The 14,079-nt window shown below is 45.5% G+C and overlaps 1 protein-coding gene across 2 annotated transcripts in view; it reads right to left on the bottom strand.

The window, feature by feature from the left end:
- Positions 1 to 14,079, bottom strand: part of CASTOR2 (cytosolic arginine sensor for mTORC1 subunit 2) — an 89,775-nt gene that overhangs the window by 56,746 nt on the left and 18,950 nt on the right. The window contains exon 1 of one of the 2 annotated variants that reach the window (XM_085240540.1): positions 11,980 to 12,156. The exons of the other annotated variant lie outside the window; for it this stretch is intronic. Within the exon in view, the coding sequence (XP_085096666.1) occupies positions 11,980 to 12,131 (152 nt within the window). The 5' untranslated portion in view covers positions 12,132 to 12,156. Of the gene's footprint in view, positions 1 to 11,979; positions 12,157 to 14,079 lie in introns of those variants that run through there. 2 annotated transcript variants of the gene reach the window in all.

Raw genomic sequence — 14,079 nt, 5'->3', positions numbered from 1 at the left:
AAGCAGCTAACTCATTCCCTGTGCCTGACCACCCAGGAACACTGCCATGCCCAACACACAGCTTTTTATCATTTAACAAATGAGCATTCGTTTTCTTTCAGAGGATAATTGAGCAAGTGTTGGTTTGGCAGGGGAGATCTGAAAAAATGCTGCTTTCCCTTTAAATGACCTGGAGCTCATTTGAAAGAGGGGACTGTATAGATGAAAGAAACAGATTTGTATGAGCCAAATTATTTCCCCAGTTAAGAGAAATCTGATGTCCAGACCAACACCACTGCTTGCCCTGGAAAAAATCTGCAGAGAGGATTAAGCATTCATGCACATAAAAGAGAACAAATGGCAAAAAATAAACAAGGTGTGGGAGGAGGGGAAGAGAAGGAAGCAATAGACAGAGTCGGGGTTTCCAAGTACAGCTAGTTATGGCTTTAAAATATAACAATTGCACATTCTTGCATAGAAACAACTCTTACTCTGATGCACTTCAGTGCAGTGCCAGACTGCAGTCTTCACACAAAGCAGCACTGCCTCGTTCTCCCAGATCACCCAGGTCCTTCTCCTCTTCATCAGGTCAGCCCCCAGCCTGTACTGGTTATTCCCCATGTGTTATTCCCCTACACTTGCCCCTCTTGGGGCCCTTAAGTTTCCTTCCACTCAACCTCCAGCCTGTCCAGGTCCCACTGAATACTCCTGATAACTTTCATCTCTTCCACTTGCTTGGAGACGATGTCCTCACCTTTTAGCTTACAGAGGAATAGGAGCAAGGCATACACTAGGGCGTTTCTGAGGGCACTGCTGCTTCAGTACAAAGCCTATTATATTAAGTGCTCACCTCTACACTTTCTCTCTTAGAGCTCCCTCCTGCTATCGGATAAAGAAAGACTTGCTAGGTGCAGGCAGTGCTCTAAAAAACCCAAGAAGGGAGCTCCATCCTGCTAATATCTGCCCCTGTGCTTGGACAGATGGCCCTCCCAGCAGAGCAGAAACCAGGCAGTCTTACTGGGAGGAGCTTTTGCTCCTTTCTGTGTGTATTTGTTATTTGAGGAATCATTGGAAAAGCATTACACTCCTGTGAGACCACAACTGCACCGCTCCTGGTTAAAAGTAATTCTTTTTGTAAGGTTTCTCACCAGCTAAATTCATCAGAGATGCTGGTTTAGATCAGTCCTGTCTGACACAGGGACAAAAGCTGGGGTTTCTCTCTGCTCTCTATTGCCAACTCCATCAGACCAGTCCTGGCAGGACAATACCATGGCAGGAAAAGGTGCATCTTCAGCAACTTCACAGGGAACAGGAATTTTGCCACCAAGTTTAATCAGTTGAGGATTAGGCCATCAGGGGTGGGGGGAAATAAGAGGCAAGAGCCTGTGATTCACTGGGCTGGAACAATCCTATCAAATGAGATCAATGCAGTAGCAGCTATGAGCCAGCCCCATGCTTTACTCCCAAGCACTGAACTGCTGTTACCAGTTTAACGCCACTGGTGTTCACATCTGCTGGTCTTAAGGCACTTCTTGAACTTAAACACTACAGAAAGTAAAGGCAGAAGAGCACAGAGCCATCACAAAGCCGAGCAAAAAGGGCCTTGGATCCCCTTGGTTATAAGCATACATAAAGTAGAAGAGAGTGATTAACATATTAGCTAATTGTGCTCACGCTCCTATTATCCCAAGGCTCTTACAAGCATGGCTTAGTTGCAGCACTGCTCTGAACAGTACAGCAGATCCCCCCATAATCAATGCCTTTGCTTCACGGGAAACAAAAGGCTGCCCAAAGGCTCCCTCTCTCCACCCATTTCCTCCTATTTCATTCTGCCCTTTACAACATCTCACATTACAGTAGCAACCCCAAGCCTGAAACACAATCTCTTTACATGCAGAACCGTAATATCTTACTTTCTCAATTGTCTTTGATGCATTTACCTTCATGGAACTGTGAACTGATGTTGTTGGTTTTTTTTTTCCCCTTGTGTCATACAAATAAAATTTGAGAATTCAAAGCTGCCTCCTGCACCATCCTTGCAGGATTCTTGAGCAATTTTGCCCTTTCTTGCATTTCTACTTCAAAAACAACCCAAACAGACTCTGAGGAGGACTGGCACTGTGGCACTTGGCTAACAAGCCCAGAAGCTCTGGCACAAACTGAGCAGGCTGAGCCCTTTCAGGGATGGAGTCAACAGAGTGGAGCACAACCACTAGAAAGCAATTAGAACACTGTAAAGTTTGATTAAAAGAAAAGAGAGAGACTAAGCTACAAAGGTCTGCAGTGCTGGCTCAGCCCGCGCTAACAGCCCCCAGCAGCTTGGTTTTTAGCACGAAGAACTCCAGGGATGCCAGGCAAACAAGGAGAGCAGCAAGAGCCGATTCCCTCAGACCAGAGAACAATGTTTCAAAGGACTCAAGTCCAACTTCAGCCAAAGCCTAGCACGGTACTGAGCCCCCCTTCCCCAGTCCCCATGTCTGTGGGGCAGAGCTGAGCCCACCCCCACTGCCCTCCCACCTGCCAGGCAATGGGTTCCTGACCCCCCTGAGCAGAAGACTCCAAAGCAAGAGCAGCTGCCCAGCTCTCTGTAACGGGCATTGCCCCCATGCTCACCTTTCCCAGCTAAGGTCACTGCCTTAAGGAACAACACTGCCAAAGCATCACAATCCAGACTAGGCACTACCATGCACAGCAAAAGAAGTTCCCGTGTTTCCATGGGGATGGCGGTGATTGCATGCTTAGCAGCTGTAAGATATGGCAGCACACATGCTCAGCACGCCGAGTCCCCGATGGCAGAAGAGCCACAGCACCCAGGAGCCACAGAACGACAGACCACAGGGTTCCATCCAGGCTTCAGCATCGAGGCAGCGCTGCGTGCAGAGTGGGAGCTGGTAGAGAAGGTCCCTGCAAATCCATGTCTTGAGATCAGACAGCGATGCCTGAACTCCTCCCCGGATCTGCCTGTTACAGAAATCCCAGCAGGAGCACTGCAAGTCCCTCAGCTCCTCCCTTCCCATTTCTTAGTGCTTACATATGGGCAGAGGGGCAAAACCAAGGGAACATCCCCAGAGCAGCCACTAAACCTCCATGGCATTGGGCCTCCAGTGTCTTTTTATGCTCGAAAACAGAGCGAGGCAAAGGGCGGCAACACAACTCATAAAAATATACAACTTCTCAACACTCAGAGGCCATTTCTGCACGTGTTTATGTCAATATTTTTGCACCCTAACAGCACAAGGCAGGGATCGGGGATTGTTCCTCACACAGCTGCACTTTTGTGCTAACGCCTTTATGAAAGCAAACAAGCCATTTATAGGCAACCCAAATGCACGCAGACACAAAGCAAAAGCACGCAGTTACAGCAGGCTTGATAAAATTAAACTCCCCAATGAATTTCAATTATATTCCTTCAACAGCTTAATAAATGGCAAGCTGAAACTACTGGCAAAAACAAAGTCATTTGACTGGTCACTGAAGTACATTTCCATGGCTTATGTAATTATACCCCCGTGGCAAGGCTGTAGCATTTGAAGTCCTTTTTGAAGAAGGGAAAAAATTAAAAACCAACCAATTACTGTATGTTGGCCCAGAGCTTTGGGTACAAAGCCGTGTGCTGGCACACGGCCACCAGAGCAGGGGATAACTCATGTGAAATGCTGCCAGGGAAACACAGGGCCCGGAGCCCGCTCAGCACCACTCACCAGGCTTCCTAACAGCCCCTTCTGCATTACCACCTGATACACGGGCAATCTGGGACGTGCATCCTTTGCAGATGTATTTTACAAACACGTCTTCTCATCTCCTTGAAGCAATCAGGCGTAAATTGTCATTAACTTCATCACTTTCATCTCTGCGCATGGATAGAAAGGCGAAACCCACTTGCAGATCCCAGCTCAGAGCCACATCTGACGTTAACGTGGACGACCTTCCGTGCACAGCTCTGACACTCAGCCCCTTCACTCCCCTATCTGCTCCTGCCATCCCTCTGCACTCCCACCGCTGGAAGTGGAAAGTGGAAGCAGCTCCTGAATTAGAGCAGTAACCCCCTGAAAGCAGAGTCACAAGAGCGTGAATCTGCTTTAAAAGATAAAACAGGCCTTGCTGCAGAATCAAGTGGCAAATCATTAGCGAACTTTGAAATCTAGCATTTAAGGCCAAAAAACCCCATTTTGTTGCTTGATCCAGAGCCCTCGTAGGGTCAGCATCACAGCAAGCTGGGCTGCAGGGAACACATAGAGAAGGACTCTGCACAAGAAGAATTTCCAGGAGCACCTTCAGAGGCTTTAGCAGGGAACACAAAGGGAAAACAACAAAACTCAGACTGACACACAGCAGACGATACAGGACTGGGAGGCATGAGAGCATCACCTATCCCAAAACTGCCTTCAGCCACTGAAGGTAGTAGCCAAACAGCCCTCCCAGCCCTCTGCTGACAGGCAGCCAAGGCACCAGGCAGTTGTCAGCTGCAGAGCTGCTGCTCACCGCTTCCCTTCCCAGACTACAGCTGTTGAGTCATAAACATCAGCATAATTAGAAAGAAGTAGAAAACACACAAACAAATCTAACAGCCCAGGCAACAACAGCGGCACTGAGAGATGCTGGTCCTGAAGTTGTTTTGTGCTTGGTGGTGTCCCAAGGCTGTGCTGGAGGAAGACAACATGGGGAAGTGGGAGATGTGTCCCCCTTTTTCCCCGTACAAAGCTACCACTGCACAGTGAGCAATCTTCTTGCCTAGACAGACACAGCAATGAAGGTTAGAGATGGAAGAACATCTTTCCTGCTTTGCAAACAGGGAAGGGAGATGGAGAAACGAAGGTCAGAAATGCCAGTGTTTGGCTTCAGGGAAGATTCTGCTGCCCAAAGATACCCTTGCAAGCCATCAAGCAGCTACACAGACAGTACCACAGCTGAACAGCACTTCCTGCAGTGCTCACCACCTCCTTGCACCAGGAAGGCTGCAGGAGACCTCTCCAGTTCCCCATAGATTTATTGCCATTAAGAGATGTATAATTTGGAAGGAGGAACTACACTGGGCCTCTGCCTGCTGTGCTGGGAGGGAGCAGTGGCTGTGGGGAGCTGGGAGCTGCCTCTCCACCTCCAAATCCCAGTAACAATGGGAGAAAATGTTGTACTTGCAAGTAGCCATTATTTAGTAACGACAATAAATCCCAGCTGAGCCACAGAGGAGGCACACAAGGAGAGCAATTTTTCCTACCTGTGCAGTGAATAAACTGTGTAATTCTACACTCCCCCCCATAGATGTGTTGTTATACATTTAAGCAGTGTTGCTACAGAACTGTGATTAGAGCTCAAATACGGCACTCGTGTTTATTGCAGTACTTCAAAAGCTGCACTCTAGCACACCCTGATAGAGACACCAAAAACCACTTTGTGACCCTGAGGACAGCCTTTCCCTGGAGCAGCCCACAGGTCTGGCATTGCAGCATTCCGAATGGCTGCATGCTGTTTTGCAGCTCTGTGCACTGAGTGCTGCAAGAAGTTCGTGCTTGCAACACAGGCTGTTTGGGATGGAAGACAGAGAACATTGCCACATAGCAAAGGGAAGCACTCACTTCTTAGTATGATTTTGCTGCCACTCACTAATTCAGTCACATACCAGCAGGGACTTCTAGCTACCACGTGCAACACATCCGTCTCCTTGTGCATAACACTCCCCACTATGGCAATAAATACAACACACGGTAATCCAAGTTTTTTTGCAACCTGATCTATAAAAAGCAGCTGGCTTCCCATCCCTCTCCCAACGCTACTTGGGTTTCCTGATACTCTTGGAAACCTAACAGGGTTTTTATTGATCAAGTTGGCATTAGGTAGCTATAAACGTGAATTCCAGCCTACCTCTCTAAACACTGCTTACAAGGTCAACGTCACCCATCTGCCCTTCTTCCTGCCCTCCAAAACAAACAACAAACACAAACTTTCTTTTGCCCCTCTGAGCTTTTGGAAGCTACCAAGCATAAAATTACCACCTAGCTGTATACTCTGCTTAAATATCTTTGGCCAACACAGAAGCAGGAAGAAAGTCATACTGAGAGGCACCTGAATGCAGACTAAATAAATAAGGGTAAGCTTCCTACCTGCTACCAAGGCGGAGCAGAACAACATGACCAGTTCTTGTTTTGCAGACACATCCTTACTCCCTCTCCCTCTCCTGAAATGTTGCAGGTCAGACTATATGTTCAAGGCATCCATTTCAGAAACACCATCGTCACACACTGCCTCCATTTTAGCAAGCTTCACTCATCTGTAGTGAAAGCATGGGATGGCAGGATGGTGGGAGCATCTCAGCCCTGTGCCCTACTGCCATAACACCAGGAGACACACTAAAAGCTGATGGGAACAAGGACATAGAGCAAGAGAGGGAATGGCTTCAAACTGCACCAGGGGAGGTTCAGGTTGGATATCAGGAAAAACAACTTCTCAGAAAGAGTGGCAAAGCAGTGTCACAGCTGCCCAGGGAGGTGGTGGGGTCACCATCTATGGAGGTGTTAAAAAACCATGGTGATGTGGCACTGAGAGACGCAGTCAGTGGGCAACATTGGTGGAAGGTGGACAGTTGGACTGGATGATCTTAGAGAGCTTTATAATCTTAATGACTCTACAAATCCTGCAGTAAGCAGGGGATGTGAGAGTAAGATTAATCTAAATCTGTATCTACTTTTTGGGAGTAAGGAAGAAACGGTGAAGGTCTCAGTACCAAAGCACGTGTTGCTGTGGCTCAGCTCTGCCCCAGACCTTGATGCTTTGTGAATTCTGACACTCTCACCCTGAAGGGTTCCTCAGATTCTGCCACACTTCTATCCATTGTTGTGAACCTCTTTTTCCCTAGGACCTTCACACCTTCAGATTAAGCCATTTGGCAGTTCAGAAGATTGGCCAAATCTTCTACAGCCAAGCCAAGGCCAGGTGTAGAGGCCACAATTCCTCCCCACGCTACAGAGTCGCATGCACTCTTCATGAACAATCAGCAATGAAAAGGCCAAGTCCTACTTTTCTGCTCCGAAATCCTTATGCTGGAATGCTGCCCCACTTAGGGTACAAGGTCACTGTAGAGCCCATGCCAGACCCCACAAGCTTGGCAGAAAGAGCTACACGTGGGCTGCTCTGCAGTGGGTTTGGCCCCCACGCACCCATGGGCTGTCTTGCTTTAAGAAGTACAGAACTGCTTGTGCAGTGTTGCATTGCTGAAGAAATACTTTTTATTATTTATGGCATGTTTTTCTCAGGGAAATATATATTCAAGCTTGAGTATAACCTTAAAAGTAGGCTGAGAGTACATCAGGGAGTAAGAATGAGTTGAGCTAATGACTTGCTCAGATTCAACCTCTGCTTTCTGCACCGTTTGTTGAGGGAATAAGTTGCTCCTAGAACACAACTCACTATCAGAGCATTTAACCTGGACACGTTGCCTCCTCCCTGAAGTCCACACACAAGTGTTCCGGGGTCTGCACATGGCTGTAATAGCAGGCAATTCATCAATAACCTCTCCTTCCCAGGTCCTCGAGGAGTATTTACCCAACTCTCAGGTAAATGAGGCAAGACAGAGCACGTCTTGTTCCCAGAACCAGCCCCTCTCTATCAAGTGCTAGACACATTTGCAGAAAAACAAATTAGAGCATGTTAAAACACTTCACTTAATTAAAAATAAACCTAGCAGTATCACAAAGGTAAAAGTAATTCAATGCTTTGGTTAAACACTGAAAACAGAGCTGCAGTCTGTGAGCTCACTCTGTGCATTCCAAATGCTTTATTTTTCAAGCATAATAATGGAGCAAAGAGAAAAGTGAATTGAATTGGCTTTTAAATTGGCTTATATGCTGGAAGTACCCAACAAAAACCACTGGACACAACTGGAGGTGGTAGAAGACCCATCCTTGGAGAGATTCAAGGTCAGCTGGATGTGCTTGGAGCTGTGGGTATTCCTGTTAACTGCAGAGAGTTGGACCAGATGACCATAAAGGGTCTCTTCCAACTCAAACAATTCCATGATTATCAATAGTTAGAATTTCCAAGAAAAAAAAACAACACCACGACAACTGCAGATTTCTTCCTGTCTGTCTTTTCTCAAGCTCTAAAATTACAACTGGACTAGATACCTGGCTTCCTATGCGAGCATGACAACCTTGTACAAAAGGTGGAGGAACAGTCAGTACCACACTGAGCTCTTCTAATCCTCCCCGGGACCCCCCTAGTGCCACAGAGATGGTAGATCATGCGTTCCCTCCAGCAAACAGCAACAGCTCTCAGCTCCCACTGAAAGAAGACCACAGATGGGCAGGGATCCTGCAGTTCTCCAATGAGCAGTCTAAGAAATGGATCTGTCAGGCACGCTATGAAAAATAATGGAGGAAAAAAAAAAAAAGAATGCAAAGGAAGAGAAATATGGGCAGAATTTTTCTTCCTTCATTCAAAATAAAATGTGGCCAAATAAGCAATCACCATAACCTTTTTCTTTTTTTTTTTTTTTAAACTACTTTCTTCCCTCAATCTCATTCCCAAAGAGAAAGTTATGCACACCTTAACTTTTCCGGCACTATGCTTTAGTTGACTTCCTTACGAAAATACATTAAAAGTTCTTAAGAAGAACAAAAAAGCAACAAAAACACAGCTTACTCATTTCTTGGCATTCGGTGGTAGGAATGCTCTGGGGAGATAGAAGCATAACTTCAGTTTTCACACTAATATGCCTGCTTTAAGGTGGTAAAGTCCATTGCTTTGGACAGGTTTTATTCATTTCATTTTTACTGCTACCACTCGATGCCAAAATGCATTTTTCCTGAAGATTTATGGACTCTCATCGCCAACCCCAACTGCATTTTCACCACCAAGCACAATGGAAGCAGGCTCCAGGCCGCGGTGCTAAACGTATCTATGTCCAGTTATTCCAAGAACACAAATTAATGCTGAAGCATCCATCTGGCATAACAGATTGGTTGGTGCACTTTGTCCCCCGCTAATTAATCGGTTAGTTCTACTGGGTAATGAGAGATTTCCCCCGGTTCTCTGGTCTGGGAGGACGGGTGGGCTAACCCAGGCCTATGAGCAGGACTCGAGCTGCCTTGGGGGCTCACAGGTATTTTTTTAAAGGGCTTTCATAGACATATGTACACATATGGATAATCCTAAAATGTAAAAATATATAGAATTATATATATATATGAGCATTTACTGCATTCATTTTTGGGCCCCTCACTTCAAGAGAGATGTTGAGGGCTCTGGAGTATGTGCAAAGCAGGGCAACAAAGCCATGAAGGGTCTGGACATACGTCTGATGGGGAATGGCTGAGGGAACTGGAATGGGTCAGTCTGCAGAAGAGGCTCAGGGGAGACCTTATCACTTGCCACAGCTGCCAGAAAGGAGGTGGTGGCAAAGCAAGGGTCAGCCTCAGCTCCCAGGTAACAGCGATAGGATGAGAGGTGATGACCTCAAGTTGCACCAGGTGAGGTTCAGGCTGGATATTAGGAAACATTTCCTCTCCAAAACAGCATTGCTGCAATGGCTGTAAGAAAGCAGCTGAAAGCAGACTTCCCTGGCTCTGAAAATACAGAAAACTTGTTTGAACCACCTATGTATTCAATATACTCCAGGAAGCATTTTGTTAGGAAACTGTCAAACTTTTAACAGCAAAAACAAAACGGAAGTTGGGCTCTGTTTAAGCTCAATCACCGGTTTATTTCCCACAGTTTTGTCAGATTTAACTCCTGCAAGCTGCTTATCTACAGCTTTTACAATCACAGACTTATGCTGCTGAAGAAGACCGAGGCCTGCTGGATGCACGCACCTGCTGCACCCACAGCACTGCCCTCCAAAGAAGTGCTTGTGTCAGGAACTGAGGGCTTAATTTACCAGAGACATTCACAATGGAGAATTATTACAGGTTTATACGTTCTCTAAACTCCTTTTTGTAGCTCAGTTCAGCCTGTGAAAGGGCAGGGATGGTTTCATGCTTCTGTTTGAACTGTTCTGTTGTTTGTGTAAGCTAACAAGTGCAAACTCAGAGTGGGCTTAAGGATTCCTCGCAATCTATGTCATAAAAATATTCTGTATACACTGAATGTGACAGCCTGGAAAACTGCCTTTCCCAGTGACATTCACATCCTTGACAAAACCGTGTGCTCAGACAGGTCTCAGTGATTTGAGATGGTCCTAAGGGTTGGGTCCATCTCTCCCACTGAAAAGCTCCTTCTCACACTTGAGGGCAGTACAGATGAAAATACACAGAGTGCAAGTCTCTGGAAAATAGATACCTCGCAAGCCAGTGAAATACTCATCAAAATAGAAAGCTGATTCAACACTGTAACAATGCAGTAAACAGCCCAGTTCATTGCTACAGGGTCACTGCTTCTCTGTGCAGGGTTTGACTGCTGAGAGGGCATGTAAAAAACAGTCTATTTTGGGGAAAAGAGAGATGCTCTCTGAACCTGTGCACAACTTTAAAAATACCTGGTGTCAAAAAACAGGGACTTTCAGTGCCTGGCATCACAAAGCTGCCTCAGACTGCCCAGTGAAGGATGTGGGGAAGAGGAAATATTTGGAATATATGCTCACAAACAACATAAAAATTCACATGCATTTTAAATCTCCCCTACAGGATGTGGAATCGTGGCAGGGAGCCATTCTGATAGCAGAACTGTGCTTCAGTTGGGCATCTCACTGGGAAGGAGTGGGCCCTCTACTCACACCAAATGGAGGTCTGGCTTCCCTCCTCAGCATCACCCTGACATTTCCCCCCTGCTCATCATTTCCTTCCACATCCCATGGCAAACACCAAACAAACCCAGGCTTCATCACGCTGTAACACAGCAGCCCTCAGCCCGCAGGAGGAAGGCATGGTTACATGGGTAAGAGATCACCCATTCCCCCAGCAAAAGGAGAAGTGCTGAGGCAGGACCAGCCTCCTGTGACTGCAGCATGAAGCCTGCTGGAAGATGGAAACGTGAAGATGAAGGACAGGGAGAAGAAAGTTTATCTGCTTGGGAGCCCTCAGAAGCAGGGATTTCATGGAAGTTACTGTGCTGGGATCATTGAGGAGCTCTCACGACCCAAAGGTGTGCAACCACATATCATCTGAGCACAAGTAATACAATTGGACTAATTACCCTTTAACTGCACAGGCTCAAAACTTGCAACAGTGGCTATTTCAAAGGCAAAAAGGTCTGGAACCACTCTTCCAGGAAGAATTGCCAATAGATGCCCTTGGCTAAACATGTTGATGAAGTACCAAGAAGCCACATCCCTGCAGTTTCCCATGCAGGAAATTCCAGACTTAGTCAAAACTTGGCTTGAGACAAGAAATAAAAGCTCTTCAAGTTCAGATGTCAAATAAGTCTTCTGAGCAGGATCGTTTATACAGTTGTAAGTATTTAGTTTAAACCTCTATCACAAGAGCCACATATTTATTATTCCTATCTCAAAGGTAATTTATCAGTCCTCCCCCTCCTCCAAAGCCTCCCTAACAGTTTTCTCTTTACATATTCACACCCAAAGTTTATTCCAAGGTCTTTTGGGTAGTATGGAAGAGGACACAGCTGGAGATGAGAGAGAATTACCATCTGCAAAAGCAATGGATCACATTCAACTGTACAATCTCCACAAATCTAGAGAGGGAACTGCGGTGGTACTGCAGCTGTGGAACACACCACTCACCTCTCCCACCTCCTGCACAACACCATGCCATCATTCACTGCAAAGTGGTTAAGAAAGCAAGCATCATTCCCTCAAATCTCGACCCAGAATAACATGATTGTGCAAGACCAAGCAGAAGAAATAAATAGTTTCAGGCTTGTTTGCAGATAAATCTAAACTGAAAGTCTGGCTACTAATCAGAGGGAAAAAAAAAAACAAACATACTGAATATATTTAAATAAAACTCAACTTTTAAAGCAGTCTTCTTATTTGCTGGGGCCCAACCTTCTGTTTTTTGGGGGGGATATGTGGGGATGTTGTTTCTGAAAACGACATGCCCAACCCACACCTACCTCACACAGGTGTTCTGTGGCTTAACCAGTCTTAATGAAATGCTGCTGGTCCTCTGACAGCTATTCCTACTCAGAGTTGGTGGTAATGCTGCTCCTAAAATATCTGGCTGGCTATGGGAGGTCTCCAGGTAGCATTTTCTCTGAATGTGCATGGCCACTGCACAGCACTTCCTTGCACACCCAGGCTAGAAGTAACTGAGCAGAAGGCAGCAGAGCCCAGCAGGCAGCCTGCACATCTTCAGTGCTCACATTCCATGCAGCAATAATCAAAAAAAGATCATTTCCCGTAGCAACCTGGAGAAGCCACTCCAGCAAGCCCACTGCATCGCATTCTTTCCATTTGGCCTCTGGCAAGTCTCTGCCTGTTTGAACAGATGCCATCAGCACTTGTCCACGTCGTGCTGTGCTGCTTTTTTTCCTACTTATTCTACCCTTCTTCTGCTTAAAAGAATAAACCAGCTTTTACAGCCTGAACTTCATAGCAAAAGATGGCCAAACATTAAACCATTTACCAACCAGATCACCGTGTACAAGTCTACATTTAAATGCTGCCCCCAGTAACTGACATACTACAAATACATTTGTGAAGTCCGTGTCAGTTGGTAGAACTGTGCTGAGAGGCAATGCTGGACAAAGAGGTCCTTCATTGGTAAGGAGCGTACAGACTTCTCCTTCAGAGGCACAACCTCAACCCCAGGCTTTGGCTGAGAGTCATATAAGAAGCCCTACAGAGACTCACAACAGAGTCCATCCATTTGGGTAAGATCTATCTTACCTATCTTACCAGCTGCCTATCTTCAGCTGAAGATATTGTTACACACTTATTGTGCTTAAAAAAAAACAAAAACAAAAACAACAACAACAAAAAAAACCCAACAACCTATTTCCTTACAGAATCATAGAATAGCTCAGGTTGGAAAGGACCTTAAAGATCATCAGGTCCAACCACAGCCTTATCTTTTCATTCTCAAAGGTATATAACAGTTTGGGATTTGACTCAGAAAAAAATCCAATGATGCCAACCTGATTGTTTTGCTGTCACTGACCCCATCATATGATTTGTTTGTTTTTAACTCCAGATTATAAAAATAGATCATATGAAGCTCATGGTATGTATTTTAGGCATCTGAACAAGAGGGGAAAAAAAAAAGTAAACCTGATACATGTGTAACTTAAGAGGCCCAGACTGGAACATCAGTAAGAATAATCCAATTCTTAGTGAAAAAAATAAATCAAGATTTTAAAATGAATGTTACTGTTTTGACTGTGTATGTATAGTAGATCTGTGTGAAAACATTTGAAGCCACCTATCCTGCATTTTTACTCTAGATTCCAATGGAAATGGCCACAGGCACGAGTAGGTTGTGCAAACTCCTTTGCCACAAAGCTTTTACCAATGATTTCATTATTTCCTGACACGTCTTTCATGCATCATGCTGAAAAAGTCTTGAGGAATATCAAACACTTACAGGAAGTTACTATTTCTGTCAAGTATTCAAAGAATTGCAATCCCTCTATACGCATTGCTGAAGATGGCTCAGACAGCCACGGACAAAACATTATCCTCAATGACACCCTACGGAATTTAGCTGCTTTCAAAAGCAGCCCTCTACTTTTATCACTTTGGAATCCCACAGGACTGTTGTCTCCAGAAGTACCACCCAGCTTTTCTTCTGCCAAAAGGAGGGTACACGCTTTGAAAAAGTTAATGAGTAAAGCTTGGAAGCAAACGAACCTTGCAATTACACCACCACAGACAGGGTTATGGCCGGCCAGAGGAGGGAACTGGGGAACAGCTCCCCGCTCCCAACTTGCATTCCCCATTTATCAAGTTACTTAATCACATACCTAGGCAATAAATTTTAACGGAGTGACTCATGTGCTTGAAGTGAGGCATGCCTGCAGGCCTCCTGATGAACCCGGGATACTGGGAGCTATGCAGGTTGACCTTGCAAAAAAACAACCTAATATAAAACAAAGTAGTGTTGTTTTTTTGGTGTTTTTTTTTTTTTTAATTATTATTGTTAAAAAAAAGTAAGCAACCCCTCCTGTTGATGCCACTGCTTTCACAGAAGCATCACCCTGAATGTCTCATATTGT

This window comes from Meleagris gallopavo, chromosome 21 (genome assembly GCF_905368555.1).
Source record: "Meleagris gallopavo chromosome 21, MGAL_WU_HG_1.1, whole genome shotgun sequence".
In the NCBI taxonomy this organism is placed as follows: domain Eukaryota; kingdom Metazoa; phylum Chordata; class Aves; order Galliformes; family Phasianidae; genus Meleagris; species Meleagris gallopavo.
Note: the sequence above shows the minus strand (reverse complement) of the source record. Positions and strands in the feature narration are given on the sequence as shown.